Source organism: Dermacentor variabilis, chromosome 3 (genome assembly GCF_050947875.1).
Source record: "Dermacentor variabilis isolate Ectoservices chromosome 3, ASM5094787v1, whole genome shotgun sequence".
Classification (NCBI taxonomy): Eukaryota; Metazoa; Arthropoda; class Arachnida; order Ixodida; family Ixodidae; genus Dermacentor; species Dermacentor variabilis.
In genome coordinates, this window is record NC_134570.1 from 43,367,268 (window position 1) to 43,384,513 (window position 17,246).

The window sequence follows — 17,246 nt, forward strand, 5'->3', positions numbered from 1 at the left end:
GGTTTCGGCCTCGGTCGCACTACCTGACGCAGCGGAAGCTACAGTGGCCGTGAGCAAGAAGGCACTCCATTTCTGGGTCACGTGAGCTCCGCGCGAGCGATTGTGGCTGCGCGCGTTGTCAGAAATCGGAGATTCGGGGAGTGCGGTCGGGAGCGTTGTATTTTCCTCGCGCCGCTGGCTCCCATCTTGGCCCGTCGCACTGACGCATTTTCTTAGGGGCCAACACGCGGCAACCATAGACGCGCTGTGCGCTTCGACGCTGCCGTCGCCGCAAGGACCGACAGCCGAGGAGGCCAGGACCATGTCTGGCGATCACCGGACTGTCATCAACGGGAGCCCGAGCCAGTATGTGAAGCTAAACGTAGGCGGGTCCCTCCATTACACGACCATCGGCACCCTCACCAAACATGACAGCATGCTCAGGGCCATGTTCAGCGGCCGCATGGAGGTGCTCACCGACTCGGAAGGTGAGTGATCCCTGCGGGCCTCTGCCGGTTTCGCTGATCCGTCAGGCAGTGCCGTTTATGCCACTCCCATCACGAGCCATTGCCGACGAGGGCTCGTCGTGTTGCTGCGCCCGGTTTCGTTTTCAGCTCGAAAACTGTGTTGGCTTTGTCGCTGTAAACGAGATGGGGGAAGGAATGTTGTGATCATTATTTCCGTGTCTGGTGGTGTAATTGCAGAACGGACGCTCACACTCCGCGTGGTTAATGTAACCGTGCGATACTGACTACATGGACTCTGTACTTATTATGTACTCATTGTTATTTTTTCGTTTCCTTGGTCGTTTTTCTTAGGTTGGATCCTCATAGACAGATGCGGGAAACACTTCGGTACCATCCTGAACTTTCTGAGAGACGGTTCGGTGCCGCTGCCAGAGTCGACGAGGGAGATTGCGGAGCTATTGGCTGAAGCCAAATACTACCTCATCCAGGCGCTCGTCGAAAGTTGCGAAGCCGCCCTGCAGAAGAAAGAGAGCCCGCAAGAGCCAATTTGCAGAGTCCCACTTATCACAAACGAAAAAGAAGGAAACCTACTAATAAGCACTTCGACTAAGGTGAGCCTCGAACTTTACGTTAGCATGCCAGACGTGCATGATTTACAGCGCATCGCGTATGAATGCAAATTGTTTACTGTTGGCGCACCTGCTTGCTTTCATTTTAGCAGCATGAGGCTTAGTTTGCATTTGAGAACCTTTGGAAAGCTTCACTCGAGTTTTCAAGAATTGATGCATGTGAAATGTGTTTTGAATAACTTATTGTTTATGTGCTGTTTCAGCCTTTGGTCAAGCTGCTTATCAACAGACATAACAACAAGTATTCCTATACCAGGTACGGCTTTATCTTTCTGTCAGCAGTTAAATGGCAATGATAAGATAAAATTGTGTGTACACAACACAGCACAAAGGGTTCTTTTGCAACTTCCTGTGTTCAATGAGCCCAGCCACGTATTCCGTGTAAACAACTTCTCATGACTGGATGTCCATTGCGACAAGTGTACATGTCTTTGTTCAAGCTTTGGTGCATTTTGCTACTGCTACAGGTGATTCAATGCTAACTTGGTGTGAGGGTTTGGGTGATCTTGTAAAAAACTCACATTCTTAGAATGTAAATTTATCGACGCTGAAAGTGCAATTGTGCCATTTCTGTCTTTTATATTACTTATCTGATGAGTATGTAATGGCTAGTTAATTAAGGTTATATGATCTGTTCTCAGTAGACAAGTGACTAAAAACTTTGTTGGCAGAAAGCTACTACATTTGATGTTTTGATTTATAGCATTACACACACTTCAACAGTACCCGTTGGTAGCCTTACATTGAGAGAGATCAGTGCATAACATAAGAATAGTGTGCTTTTGCTCAAATCTGGACAAGACCATTATGCATGTGAATTCATGCAGCTACATTGGATCCATTTCTAGCTGTCTGTCAAATTACACTTTTCAAGCTTGGCATGCAACTACTTTCTTAGTAAAGCAAAGTGGCACTCGGGTGTACGTATAGGGCCCTTCGTTTTCGTATTGTATACTTTTTGAAATTTCCCGTGGAAAAATTGGAGGTTTTGTTGTCTGGCACAAAAACCGGGGAGAAATTGGGGTTTTGTTGCCCAGCAGTCCAATATTCGGGTATTTTCTGTTTAAGTTTCAAAGAAAACACAAGGAATGGTCTTTTTTTGGACACAAACGTCCTATCTAAACAAGCAAAATCACTTGCATGAACATGCAACGGCAAAGAGAGCTGCTCGCAAATTATGTGATGGAACTCGTCTCTACAAATGCTTGTTGTCAGGCAATTATTAATGCATTTTAAAGAAGCCAGTTTAACAAAAAAATGAATAGGCATGGGTTTAGTTACCTGTTTTTCACAGTTTCTCTACAATTTTTAATCAACACAGAAAAGAAGTACAAAAAGTACTACACAAGAGTGTGCTTTGCAGGAGGTGTGACGTTTTTTCTTATATTGCAAGCACTTGTTGGCTTAGATGTGTGTCATATACATTGGGAGAATTTCTGTGTCCATCCTAGACCTATTGGACTTTTTGTCCTCGTCTGTTGTCATCCTGTTTTAGTGTGTCTCAATACGCTCTCTTGCAACAAATTATTGGAATATGAACTAGACAACTCAGTCACATCTCCTTCAACATAAAGTAGTTCAGTGAACACTATCTCAATGTCACAGCTACCATTCGCAATGTACAGCAATCTCAGTACCGCATTAATTTGCTTCCTAGCACATTACCACTGTTCACATTATGCGATGTGTGGGAAATGCAATGTAATGTGCCATTGTCATATTCATATAAACGTCGCTATTAAAATGGCAACAAACTTTCGTTCACTAAAGGCCGGCACACGCTGAATATATTAGTATACTCCTTGTGCTAGATGCTGAGAGCTGCGCATTGACCTTTGATTGGCGCTATAGAGATCAAATGCTAGAGTCCCGCCAGGCAGGGCACATCTGCCTTTTGCCCATCTGTCCGAGACATTGCTGTCTGAAATAAAGAACTGAACTGATGCAATGGTACATGCAAAGTGGGCAGTAGTCGCTGGCTGTGTAGGCACCATTTTGAGCCAGAGGTTTGGTCCCGTGTATGTAAGGGCCGCACTTCGTCAAAATTTTCGGGAAAGAAACACGCGGCCCTTACATGAGTCTATACAGTAATGATTATAATGATATGATATATCGTGGCGACCTGTTCACAAAAATTGGCCGGTGATTAGTGTTGCAATATCTCCATTTATTATTATCCTTTCTGAAAGGGCCAAATTTGGGGAGAAATCGGGGTCAACCAACATTCATGAATTTTGTATGGTGTGCAAAAAATTTGGAATTATCAGGTTTTACCCAAAAACAAAGGACCCTATGTATATAGCTCACCTTTTTTAAGTAGTGACTCTTATGGCTAGCATGACCGTTAGAGAAGGGCATTACTAATTGTGCTAAATGAATAAAAGTAGTAGTTATGTTGCAGTGAGTGCTTTGAATGCCAATGCTACTCTATTTTAAAGGCCAGCTACAATGAAATTTCATTTTTGATGAATAAGTTAAGAGATAAGTCATGCTTAATTCAGGAACAATCTTGGCAAAGCTTCAGAGCTGGTAATTGTTTAATTTTCTTATTAACAGCTTTTAAATAGCACCTAAATGGATAACATAAGCTCTTAGGTAGCCAGCGAATATGACACAATTCCCAACTCTTGGCCTCTATAAAGATTTTTAGCGCATTATGGGCACTGCCTAATCTCAAAGGTCGTGCTCAGGTGCTAAGCCTTTTCCCAACTATGCAGGTTCTGCATCATTTCCAGCAGGTGGTAATGGTGCCATGTTTTGAGTTTTTGGTATTTCAAAGCGAACAATTTTACAGGGGCCCCTACTCTGTCTGCACTATCTTTCTACGCAGTCCAATATTTTATTTCAGTTGACCTTTAAGCAAGAAGTATCAAGAATTAATGCTTCTCATTACCATTTCATGGGTTGTTTTGTAAATTCATCGGTTATTGCTGTTGTCTCAGTCAACTGCAAAGCTTTGCTGCTGCAAAGTATGGGTGTCAAATAGTGCGCCTTTGATCACGATCGAGGCCAATTGGCACGAAAGTTCTTGGTTGTATTTGGCTACATTGTGCAAGCTGTGGAAGGGAGCCAATCAGAATAGAAAAATTCAATCTGGATTTTTATTTATTTATTTATTTATTTATTTATTTATTTATTTATTTAAAAAATGTCCTTACAGGCCTCATATGAGGCATTGGGTAAGGGGGGCGTTACAGAAGGATTAAAAGAGTATACAGGGCATATAACAAAACATGATAGACATACATTACTAATAGACAGTGGAAAAATGTATACACGTCTTATACAAGCATTAAAGCTTTGTACAAAAATAACAGGGTCGGTAATGTACATATTAGAAAAAAGACAAACGATACAGTTCTTTCAATAAACAATGAAAAAAAGAAATGTAGCCACGCCAATACAAATACTAAGCAATACTAAAAAATACAAGAATAATAAACGAAATAATGAGTTCATAGACAAGAGAGCATATAACTGGAAAAATAAGAATAAGCGTCATCCACTTTATTGAAGTTAGGTGGTGGAATATGAACTGATGAGCTGGCGGAATTTATCGGGATTAGATTCGGAGACGATGAAATCAGGAAGAGCGTTCCACAATCGCATGGCACGAGGAAGCGTTGACCAATTGAATGCATTAGTGTTCCCGTAGATGCGCATGAAGCTGCGGTGATTATATAATCTGCTAGATGTGAAAGGTGCGACTTGAAGCCGTAAAGAAGATTTCCTATCTGCATGAACATACTATGCGCATGGCCTCGATCGCGATCAAAAACGGGCATGTGACACCACGGTTAAACAGTTTTGCCTGTGTTGTGTTTGTGTAACGAAGTCGACATGGTGAATAATACTGGCAGTACCATTTCAGGCACTGTCCAAAACTCAGTCTGAGAAATCATGTGCAGAAGTTCTTGCTCAGACAGCGCAGGCGTGTTTTACCTAGCTGCTGGGTACAGTGTGTCAGCTACAGAGCTATTCACAAATGTATCCATGGGTTCACATGACTACTGCCTCGAACCTGATCTGAGCTGTTCTGCTGTTCACTCCCTCGGTCTTTGCAGCACGTCGGATGACAATCTCCTCAAGAATGTGGAAATGTTTGACCGGCTGTCACTGCGGTTCTGCAGCCGTGTCCTGTTTATAAAGGATGTGATAGGTAGCAATGAGATCTGCTGCTGGACATTCTATGGCCACGGCAAAAAAGTTGCCGAGGTCTGCTGCACATCCATAGTCTACGCAACAGACAAGAAGCACACCAAAGTAAGCTGTGTTCCAGTGTTTGTTTGTACCTTGCTTTGTTTTGAAATATGGTTGATGTTATGGATGTCCACAGGAATTGGGGTTATCTGTCCACCTCAGCCACCGATTCTCAAAGAAGTTTCAAATCGTGAATGGTAGGAAGAAAAACATGGTAAAATACTGCGATCATGTTGCAAAACACTATTTAACTGCTAGTAATCGCTCCCCATGTTTGGTACGTTAAAATCGCCGTCCTACCCTGCAGAATTTTCTGTGGATGCCCATTCTTGACTTGCATTAATTCAAACTCTTGAAGACTGCAAATGTTCACTTAAGGAATGTGAAGCTGAACAAAATATGGGGCACAATAGTTGATATGCAAACATATCAAAGTACATGATTGATTAAGTGGCCAATTCTCAGTTTGCATTCTCAGTGGAGAGGATAGTCCCTAGGTGCACACACCTGGGACGTCAGAGATGTGAACGTACGATATGGTGCAGTTGGGTAAGCCTCACCATCTTTTAGTGGCGCACATCAACTTACAAAGTGTTCGGGAAAATCAAACATCGACATGTCCAGACCACTCTTACATTACAAATGTCCTTTTATATAAGCTGATATTGGCTGTATTGCTCTGCCCTGGAAAGCCAAAAAGATTTGAACCAATTGAAATCCTTTAACTTAAGCAGCTTCTAATACCATATTTCCACAAGTCTAACGTGCACTTATAAAAAATAAAAGCACATTTAAATTCATGTTGTTCAAGGAACAGCGCTGAAAAAGTTCAGGTGGTGCTGGTGTTGTGCAAATGCCATTCAGATGGTGCAACTGCAGGGTGCTTGCAAGTGCTATCCAGCCTTTCTTTTTTTTCTCAATCGAGCGCATAGGTGCAAGCTTGTCATCTGCCATATCTCCGTTGTGTCTACTCATACTTTCTGTGCTGTTTGCATGCCTTTGTACATGACCTTCTGTTACCATGCGTGCACTTCTTTACACCGTTATGTAACTCATCGACTCTGACAGCGAAGGTGAAGAGACCAACATGCTGTTGTGCCAAGTTGGAGTCCATCTCGTTTGTAGCGACCAAAACAGAATTTCCTAACTATTACGAGAATGTTGTTGGTCGCTACTATGAGTTTAAAATCGGGAGGCTGTTTCGTATTTCCAGGAACACCTTCAAAAGCTTCGCAAGAAGGTTTGAAAGTTCAAATTTTTCCTGTTGGTATCGCAGATGACACCTGCAAATTCCAGCAGGGAAGGCATGCCTAATAGCGCTGAGCTATTAGGGTTCTCAGAATAGCATGTACAAAATTGCCGACACGTCTGACGGGTCTGAATAATTCGTGTCACTGTGTCTGATCAGGTGTTTTAATTGTCCATCGTAAGCGCTGAAGTCATATTGTGGCCAACAGGAGCAGGGCAGGAAGTATGCAAAGCAGGCTTCTTGTCAAGGAGTCGGGGCAAGGGTCCTAGTAATACTATGGAATGTCTGGATGACAGTCATATTGAAATATTGAAACCAAAGGAGTCAACGTCATCGTACTTCAACAGGAAAAAATTTCCTTAAGTGATACTGCAAAGCATTTGTGATGCAAGGAGCCGCTTCATTGATGTGTTTGTGGGCTTTCGAGGGTCGTCCCACGACGCCTGTGTCTTGAGGCACAGCCCTTCTTTTAAGGATGCTGGAATAAAGTGCGATGAGGATTACATTCTTGGCAATGCAGCTTACCCGCCGCTGCCTTGGTTGTTGACCCCCTACGAAGATTGTGGGGCCACATTTCAACCTTTCAAGCAACGCTTCAACAGAAGGCACAGCCAGCAAAGGGTGGCCATTGAACATGCCTTTGGCATATTGAAACAGCAGTTCCAAAGGTTGTACTTCATTGAGGCTGCCACAATAAACCACGCTTGCCTCATCATCTTTGGAGCGTGTGTGCTGCACAACATTTGCTGTGAAGGCATAGATGACCTCAATGAAATTTCAGACAGTTACAACAGTGGTTCGATAGACAACGAGGACGATTTTGCCATCGCAAGCCGTGCCATCATCTGCGAGGGAGGCAGCGCTAAATAGACATCACGGTTGTGCTTCTTCTGTGGAGATTGTTTCTCTTCCACACTTTGGTGGAGATGTGTGTTGAGTGAAAACGTCCGAGGACACGATGAAAAATAAATATGCTTGCCCATTTATTGTTTTGTTTCACAAGCGTAAACTAGCCGCTCCCGCAGCTGCATTTTTTCTCTGTGGTGAGATACTCCATTTTGTTTTAGGTCGTCTAGTTTTGGTAAAAGTTTGGCTAATGCCGAGCTGTCTTTCTTCTTGGGGGGCCTTCTGGGCTTCGCTGCAGTGGAAAGGCCCTGCTCCATCAGTGCCCATGGGCTCGGGCTCCCGTTCCACGGGTTCTGGTTGCCCGCAACAAAACATGGCATTGCCTAGTAGTTCACTTATAATTTTTCCTGACATGCTTTAAGTGTTGCACTGAAAAGTTCTTCCATCAGCGTTCAAATGCAATCAAATGTTTCATTGCACTCATCTGTACGTGTGTAAATTTTACTCGAGCTAGTAATTTTGAGTGGACTACAAGTGTTTGTGAACAACAAATGGGCTACCACTGCATTCACGTGGTACTTGCATCTTTTTGCCTTCATGCATGATCCCCTGCCCAGCACTGTAAAGCACAATGGGGTCTATGTGGTGCTCCCACACCAGTACTTCTGCCGGCTCCCTGGGGATCAAACAATAGTGCGAAAAACTGCAGATCGGCACTGCAAATGGCATCTTGTTTGTAGTATGACAGCTAAGAAGCATCGCCGCAGCTCTGCGACATGCTTATTTCAAGCTGAAGGAGACTCTTCTATCAAGTGCCAGAAAACTGAAGGGCTCTTCATACAGCATTTCCAAACACTAATCTCCAGCCACTCGGAGCAACTACTCGAGTTCGCATGAGCACAGGGCAAACCCTGCAAGCTATGCTACAACAAGCTAAGCATTGGAATTTTGATGTTCTTGTATGACCACGCTTCTCGGAAAGTTGTTGCTAGTCGCCCGCTAAAGGCCATCACTCGTGCAAGAAAACAACCTAACTCTGTGCCTTTCCTTTACACTAATGTTTGGAGTATATTACCGAAGCTGGATTGTTTGCATAACATAATTGACACTATAGAAAGCAAAATAATTGCACTAACCGAAACATGGTTGCATCCTTCCGTTGACGATTCCGAAATCACTTCTTGCTTGCCAGGCTTCGATATCTTACAGCACGACCACGCTAACAGGCGAGCTAGGGGTGCCGTAATTGCAACTCACCACAGCTTACGCTGCTATCAACTTGTTAACCATAGTGATCTAGAAACCATTTTCGTACGTTTGCAAGTTTTCCACCCACCTCTGATTATCAGCATCTGTTACCGACCTCCGGACGCTGACTGTCCCTTCGTCAACCAATTCCATGATGAGCTACATTCTCTGCTTGTATTGCACCCCCGCTCAGCGTTACTCTTACTTGGAGATTTCAATTTTCCCTCAATAAGGTGGAACGGTCTTGCCCTGACGGCGTCGAAACGTCCCATCGAAAGCAATTTTATTAACACATGCCTCACTTTAACCTATCTCGGCTTGTCATGAAGACTGCAAGAGAAATCGCACGTTCACCCAGCATACTAGACCTCGAGCTCACAACCCATCCCGATCACATTCCACCGCTCACGCACTTACCTGCTCTCAGTGATCATGCAGTACTTCCCAGTACATATTCTTGTGACCCAACATGCATTAAAAAGCAAACAAAGACTTTTCTATAAATTTTATCAATGACTTTTCTCAACATTCAGTCGAGTTGAACTGGTCCCTGTACAAAAATAAAATGAAAGAATTAGTTGACTTATACGTCCCCATCATCACCGTAACAGAACGTCCAGCTTCACCGGGGTTTAACAGTGTGTTAAAGCAACTAAAAAACTAGAATAAAAGACTATTTCGTTTGTCAAAACAATCTGACTTTCTAGATGGAGTAGGTATCACATCACTGAAAAGGAATTTGACTCTTACCACCAAAACTAAAAGTTCCTTCCTATCATCCACATTACCGGCTATGCTACTAAACAATAGTAAACAATTCTGGCAAGTTATCAACCCTATACCTCGTCCACCTATGTCACTCTGTGATGACCTCAACTTTCCTGTGAAAAACAAGAGGACGTCGCTGAAATACTAAACTCTACCTTCTCTTCAGTGTTTGCTGAGGAGCCCCTAGGCGATCTCCCAGATTATACCTACTCTGACCACCATGAGATGCTTGACATAACATTTGAAGCTTACGGATTAACAAAAATAATTGAGTGCCTGAAACTAACATCGTCAGTTGAAATCGATTGCATCAATGCAAAGATCCTAAAGAATACAAAATACATATCCGGCACTCTTTTATTGCAGGTTTTCCAGCAATCCCTCATGATCAGCATTGTACCTCATGACTGGATGGTTGGCAAAATAATTCCTATGGACAAAAATGGCCCTAAATCATAGCGAAAGAACTATTGCACTATATCGATTACGAGTGTCCCTTCAAAAATAATGGAGCACATAACTTATTCACTTATAATTAAATTTCTAATATCTGTAAGTTTTTGTCAGCCCTGCCAAGATGGATTTCTAAAAGATCGCTCATGCTCTACCCAACTAGCCCTGTTCATTAGCGATATCAGCTCCAGCCTAGACGTTAACGTGCCTGTCGACGCACACTTTTTAGATTTTGAGAAAGCTTTTGACACTTGTTTACCAATGCCTTCTACTTAAACTCTCGTATTTAAACCTTAACCTCCTTGTCCTGAACTGGGTGCGTGACTTCCTCATTAATCGTCAACAGTTTGTGTGGGCTAACAACTGTGCGTCTCGTAAAGCACCGGTTCTCTCGGGCGTGCCCCAGGGCATGGTTCTGGGTCCTTTGCTTCTCCTAATTTATATAAATGATCTGCCTAATAATATCTCTCTTAGCGTTCGATTGTTCGCCGACTGCTGTGTTATCTACCGCAGCATCAACAACAAACTTAACTCTACCGAGCTCCAAAATGATCAGCATCACGTCGAAACATGGTGTGACATGTGGTTGATGTCCCTCAACACCAAGAAAACTGCTCTTGCTCCCTTCCAGCATCGGTTGTCGTATTCCAAAACATGGTACACAATTTACAGTTCCCATATATCTTCCCTACGCTCATATAAATATCTTGAAATCTGCATATCTGGTGATCTTACATGGTCGTCTCACATAATTAACATCACAAATGATGGTAACCACACCCTCGCGTATTTACATCGGAACTTGCAACACACCCTGTCCTCCGTGAAAATGCTTGCTTACCAAATGCTGGTACGACCCATACTCGAGTATGCCAGCACAGTTTGGGACCCTCATCAGGTTAGCCTTTCAAACATGTTGGAATCGGGCCAAAGTATTGCTGCAAGGTTAATTTATTCAGTTTACTCTTATCTAACTAGCGTCGCATCACTAAAATCCTGGGCCAACCTTCTCAGTCTTGAATGCTGGTGCAAAATTTTGAGGCTTTCCACTTTTCACAAATTTTAGCGCTTGTCGATTAACCCTGCCGTCATCAGTCCCGCTCATCAACTCTCACTTCGCATAAGTCACCAGAAAGCCATTCATCCCTGACATGCCCATACTTCTACGCATATGACTTCATTTTTCATCCAAACAGCGAAAGATTGAAACAAGTTACTCGTAGATGCTGTAAGCAATACCGACCCTGACTAATTTAAAGCCGCTTCTGGCTGATATTAAATAGTGTTATGCATTGCTCGCTTTCTCCAGGTTGTAAGATGCTGCATTGAATTCTTTATATGTATACATCAAGTGAACTAAAAAATTTTTAATGTGCTAAATATTACACATGCCTACATTTATTTATGTTACTACTAGATGTGTTGTATTTACTACTCATTTGTATTTATTATTCATAGTTTTGCATTCTTGTAGTTAGTATTCCTTTCCTGTTGTTGATTTGTTTCTATGTAGAGTTAACCATTCCTCATGTAAAACCCTGCAACAGGGGTATTTTGAGGTACATAAATAATAAAAAAATATCCGTAAATACCAACTAAATGGGATGCATGAGGATCTGGCTGGCTTGATTCTGCAGTTGTGACATACGTTTTCAAGTAATTACGAGTTTGTGAACCTGTCTTAGTAAGAGCTGATCAGTCATTATTGCACCATCCCTGGTGTCTGTCAGGACAATTGAATACTGCTGCACTCCTTTTATGAATGATAATAATAGCCCAAATTGTAGCACGCAACATGGTTAGTGAGAACAGCATAAGCACTCACTTGCAACTGACTTTTATTTCGCAAAAATTGTGTTGTCGTTCCTGTCTTTGTGTCCTACAGTTCAAGCTCTTATTACAGTGTACGCAATACAGCTAGACGAAGTGGAACTTCCTTGGATTCACTTAATGACAAATGAAGCACCCTGTCCATATTGTGTGATTGTTCGTTGTCTTCTGCACTTCTTACCTGCCTCGGTAGCAATGTTGTTGCTGACAGGAGGTTGTGATTTTGATACCAACCATAGCAGCGGCATTCTGGTGGCAGTGGAATGCAAAAATGCTCGTGTACCATGCCTTGAGTGCATGCTAGAGAACCCCAGGTGGTCAAAATCTTACCCCCCGAGCAGTTTCATGATGTAAAACCCCACAAATTTAATTTAATTAACTTCTGCATTTCTCTCACCAGGTTGAGTTCCCCGAAGCTCGCATATATGAGGAGACCCTCAACATCCTTCTCTACGAAAACCGCAATGGCCCAGACCCGGAACTGATGCAGGCAACGAGCACACGAGGTGCTGTCGCCCGCGCCACCACCTGCTACACAAGCGACGACGAGGACGAGCGGCGCGTGCCAGTAGGCTCCTGCAGCGGTTGTGCCAGTGCACGCGATTCCCGGGAGTCGTGCCACCTGGGCCGTATACGAAGCACCAAGCAGAGTAGCTGAGGTAGCCTCTGTGTCGCTGCCTTACTCCTTCGCGGAATCTCGCCGGCGGGGGCAAGGTACCGGCAGCTGTCATGCGGTCGCTGCAAGCCGAGCTTGGCTTCTTTCTGCTGTCCCTACATGGACCTTGCTTAGCACAGAAAGAGATGTGATGCATCACATGGCGTTTGTTTGTGGGTGACCACCCAGTAGGAACAGAGCACAGGTGATCCTGCATCCATCTCCATTCGTGCCTGTGCCCTGTTTCGTCTGGCCTTCAATATTGAGCGGTTAATGATGCTGGCTCTGTTTCTACAGAGGCGAGTTCTGCCCCCAAGAGTTGTTTGTGGCCACTTTTTAGTGAAGGATGCGAGTGGCTAGTAATTCTTGTGCCATGCGAGCATGTGCTCAGTGGAAGCTGTAATGTGTGCCGGGCGCACTTGTTTGGGGTTTTGCTCTTGTTGGAAGTTTGTGTGAGTTATCAAGTGAGTAGTACATGTAAGAGGACTGCATAAGTTCCGAAGTTTCTTGAGCAACACACCTCCCTCCCCAGCACCTCTATTCAGCTACCACCAAAGCCAAGTTGTTCAGAAACAATATTGTATACATAGAGCTGGGTGCCCACCTGCTCAGTTTTCATCAACATTTGTGCTGGACATCACTACGAAAATTGCTACACCACTACATATGTAACCTTGTGGTGTACTAAAGACAGGAGACAAGTTGAATCTCTGTTTTAGGGAGCGGACCTTTGGTGAGCTGGTGCGGTTTGGTATTTGTCGTTCCTTTTGCCACAGTTTTGTCTTCTGAAGCTGGCATGTTTTTTTTTTTTCCCCTTTGGGTCTTGGGATCTCTCTGCAACATGTGGGCAAGAATCGAGTGAACTTAGGAAGAATTGCGAGGTGGTATGACCCGACTTCAAGCTGGATTTTGCGCTGCGCAAAACTCTGCTTGGGAACCAGAGGGCAGAGGTGTCATCTACAGCAAGAGCCACTGTTGAAGGGAATGTGCATGGCTCACACTTTCAGAAGCACTGTCAAAGCGTTCGCAGTGCTTAGACAGTGCTGCCTACAGTGCCTAGCAGAAGCACTGTCAAAGCGCTGCACAGATCATTGGACAAGAACCAGCGGCACTTATTGCAAGTTGTCTGTGCCAAAGCTGGCCACTTCCATACTTGCCAAAGAGGGAAATTTGCTCATTCCCCATGCTCCCATGTCCCCTTCAGCAATGGACTGCACTGTAAATGTTTCGTGATTCACTAAGTGAGCATTTTCAATAGTTTTGTGAAACTGTAATGTGATACAAAGTGTGGTCAGTGTGTGTCTACGTGCAGGTGGTCGGAATGAATATTGTTGTCAACATGTAGCTGTTCAGAAACCGATACATGTGACAGCAAAGTTGTTGCTGCAAGAAAGGACTGTGTGTTGTTGGTGGTGCCGTACTGTGTCACTTTACACATTATGTATGGTCAGAAGAATCATTGAAGCTGTCTTCCTGGATATCTTAGTCACCTAGTTATCCACGAAAAGGCTGTTTCGACTCCTCTGTTTCTGTTTCAACCACTTTGTCAAATGTGCACAAATTGTTTGTGTTGGCGTAGTTGGCAGATGCAGCTTACACTTTTGTAGTTAAGAGTTAATTTTTATTGAACTTTACTATTTATTTCTCCTTGCATTATCTAAATTCATTGCACTCAAGTGACAAATCCTCTCATAATAATGTAAGGCCCTATTGATGCGACTGTCATCAAAAAAATTTGATGCTTTATTCCATGTACATGGCACTGAGTTGTTGAAAGGTTGCTGAAACAGTCGCTGAAAAGTTACGCTTCTTGCTGGATTGTCATTGTTAAAACACAAATGCTGAAAATGTTAGTACATGCTGCATCACACTTGTCTGGAGCACATGGACAGTATACTTCTGCGTGCATCACTGGTGCTCAGCCGCGACTCTGGGCACCAAACATGATGTCACTGAGCATGCAGTGCCATTGGAAAAATGTTTCACTCCTTACTTTTTTTTTTCATAAAGCTATCACAAGCTCAGAAAGTGCTGGTAAATGTGTCCATCTCACCCCAAAGCGCTCCAGTCACATTGTCTAGGCAGGAGTCCATAGCACTTGAGTTGTGCTTCAATCAGGTACAGGCTTATTCTTTACTTTTTGAGGCAAAAGTGCCCAATATGATATATAACGCAATCATCTAGTACTAACAATAAATTTATCTGCAGGCTTTCAAGCACACAGTGAGCTGCTGTGAGCACTTCTTTCCCCCTGTAAGCTGATGACCATGTAGAATAGTCAACCATTGTAGTCTGCCCGGTTGTGGAACTCCTCTATAAGAGATGCTTGTATTGGGCCCATGGTTCGATTAATTTATGCATGCCTTATTGCACTGGTCAAGTGCGGCAGCTGAGTTAATACAGTTTCAATCGAGGAAGCAGGTACATTGAGCCTGCAACATTTGAGCCTAAACAATTTGTTCTCTCAATGACTGGCAGCAGGGAAGGCTTTCAAGGTCATCTGTTAAAGTTTTACTTTGCCTTTTTTCTGTGTGTGTGGTATGCTGAATGGCAGTGGCGTAGCTAGGTCGTCTGGCACCCGGGGCCCATAGGTCTTCTGTCACCCCCCTCCCCGGGTGTAGCTGGCGGAAACAGGGGTGTCGTCAGACGCATATGACACCCCCCCCCCTCTCTCTGACCCCTTGCACCCGGGGCCCACGGCCCCCCGGCCCCCCCTGTTGCTACGCCACTGCTGAATGGTAATGCAAGCTCAAATCAAGGCTTTGATTTCACACAACCATACCGTTTCTACTCTTTACATTTCAGTTTGAACACCTGTTTAAGAGTTGCAGCAGAAGCTGGCTCTCTTGTAGAGATTTTTGAGCAAGTGCTTGCATTCCTGCACCAGCTCAGCAAGCGCTATTGAGACGTATGTGGAGCTCATGTTCAAAAGATGCGTAGAAGTTTCGTGATGTGACCTGGGGCTTGCATCTCATTGTGGCATTTGTGTTGTGTGTATTTGAGTGTGTGATCAATGATGCTGTTGGCTGCGTGAAATGAAATGTAATGCTCATACTTGCTTCTGGAAGTGCAGTTCTTCCTGTACATTGCTGTACTAGTTAATTCTCTATATGTCCCCCCCCCCCCCCCCCCCCCCTGCTGTATTTCAGTATAGTGAAATGTTGGCTTCGGCTCCACAGCGGTCGCCCTTTTATGTGGCTTTGTATGTCTGGCTGGCGTTTATTTCGGAGATACTTCTGCCACTTGCACACGCTATATTCCAAACGAGCAGACTTGGCATCTCCCTGGATTAAAAGAAAAATGAAAGTTGTGGTGGTTGCCTTGTCACACATTGTTTGGGGTGGTTGTATGTTGTCGAAGTGTGGTCCTCCTTCAAGGTCCCCTTCGGTGCATCGGTTTTTGTTCTTATGCAAGTGCGTAAGCTTGGATGTATGTATGATCTACAGAATGAAGGTTGCCGTGCTGAGCAAGTTTCTGCAAAAGTAGGTCAGCACACCATGGTCATCGAATGGCCATGTGGTTGACCCATACCTGCCAACCTGAGAACTTAAAATTCGTAAAAGCCACATGAACTGGAAAGGGGCATGCATTTTTGTAATCTTCTACCCTTAGAAGACACTTTTCTGGCAAACATACGGACTTTATTAGTGATATTCTAACTTTGGAAGCAGGACACAAGCAGTGACAAACTGGGAACAGCAGACTGTACTATACTAAACGTGCTTGAAGCAAGTACTCTTGTGCCACCCTATCTTTAAACACCTTAAAGAAAGCATTCTTGTGAACAGAATTTACTTTTCACAATATAGGATGCAGCATTTGTGAAATCTTAAAAAGAAGCCATAAACCTGTATACTTCACAAAATGTTTGGTGCAGTTGGCAGGTATGTTTAGCCTACATTTATGCTGACCTAAGGTACAGCGCAATGTTTTGTAGTTTACAGACAGTATTCTCCTGGTGTATTGTGTGAAGCCAAACTGTAACCTGTTCTGCGCATGTGTTTTAAGCCTAACGATTGTGCTGACGGCTGTAAGGAACATCTAGTCCTATCAACGTATGGCTATTTGTCAACTGTCTATTAAAAAAAAAAAGTTGAATCTGTTAAGGGCTTGGAGGTGCCACCATAATATGTCGTTACCGGCAGCAAAGTGGGAAGGTTTCCTGCCAAAGGTAGCTGTGCAGGCTTGCTGCACTATCTGAATGTTGCATGTTCACATGCATACTCTATATTGTGATGCCACTGACATTCTCAGTATTTACAGCCAGGAGCAGGCGATGAGCATGCATTCTTTAAGTTGGAAGTTCTCTTGCAACTGCCACTAACTATTGTTAACCACCGGGACTCGTCTTCAAGTAAGGTGCTGTTGGAACTGGCCCTGAGGCTGTCTTTTTTTTGTGCCTGTGGCATCAGTTTGGCCCACTGGTAGATGTTAATTATCTTTTTTTCTTTGTCTCGAAGCAGAAACTTATAATCATTTTGACATTGTTTACTAAAAGAAAAGTCAGTTTCAAAGTTCAAAATGCTTGTTGTACAACAGGCATTCAACTTAATGCCCGTCTGTTTGTATTAGCTCTATTGGTGCATTTTCTGTGTTAATATTTTGTTTTGATTTCTCTGGACAGCAGCTTCCACACATCCAAAGCATGGAGACAGTATTAAAGGCCTTCCCAACACACCAGTAAAGTTGCTCACATGTCATTTCTCTTGCTTGCAACTTGAGTGTTCGGTGTTGAGTGCACCTGTACATTACACTTGACATGTATAACACACGTATCTGCCAGAGTTTAGCTGGGTGAAATAAAAGCCCGATGGTATTGATCTTGCTGCACTGTCCTGCTTTTACTTTCACATTGCAACAGACAGCTTAGCTTGTTTGCAATGGAACCTTGTGCAGTCAGAATCGCTTGTCTAGTGTGGTCG

At 43.7% G+C, this 17,246-nt stretch overlaps 1 protein-coding gene across 1 annotated transcript; it reads left to right on the top strand.

The window, feature by feature from the left end:
• Positions 1-89: 89 nt before the first annotated feature.
• LOC142575471 (BTB/POZ domain-containing adapter for CUL3-mediated RhoA degradation protein 3) lies at positions 90-14,874 on the top strand. Its single transcript, XM_075684862.1, has 5 exons — positions 90-467; positions 798-1,057; positions 1,279-1,331; positions 5,140-5,338; positions 12,070-14,874. Exons 1-5 carry the CDS (start codon positions 302-304, stop codon positions 12,325-12,327), a joined length of 936 nt encoding a protein of 311 aa, XP_075540977.1. The 5' UTR covers positions 90-301; the 3' UTR covers positions 12,328-14,874.
• The last annotated feature ends 2,372 nt before the right edge of the window (positions 14,875-17,246 follow it).

Coding starts and splice junctions, on each gene's coding strand:
- LOC142575471 (XM_075684862.1), top strand. CDS start 302: ATGTCTGGCGATCACCGGACTGTCATCAACGGGAGCCCGAGCCAGTAT. Junction 468..797: donor GGTGCTCACCGACTCGGAAG/GTGAGTGATCCC, acceptor CGTTTTTCTTAG/GTTGGATCCTCATAGACAGA. Junction 1,058..1,278: donor TAATAAGCACTTCGACTAAG/GTGAGCCTCGAA, acceptor GTGCTGTTTCAG/CCTTTGGTCAAGCTGCTTAT.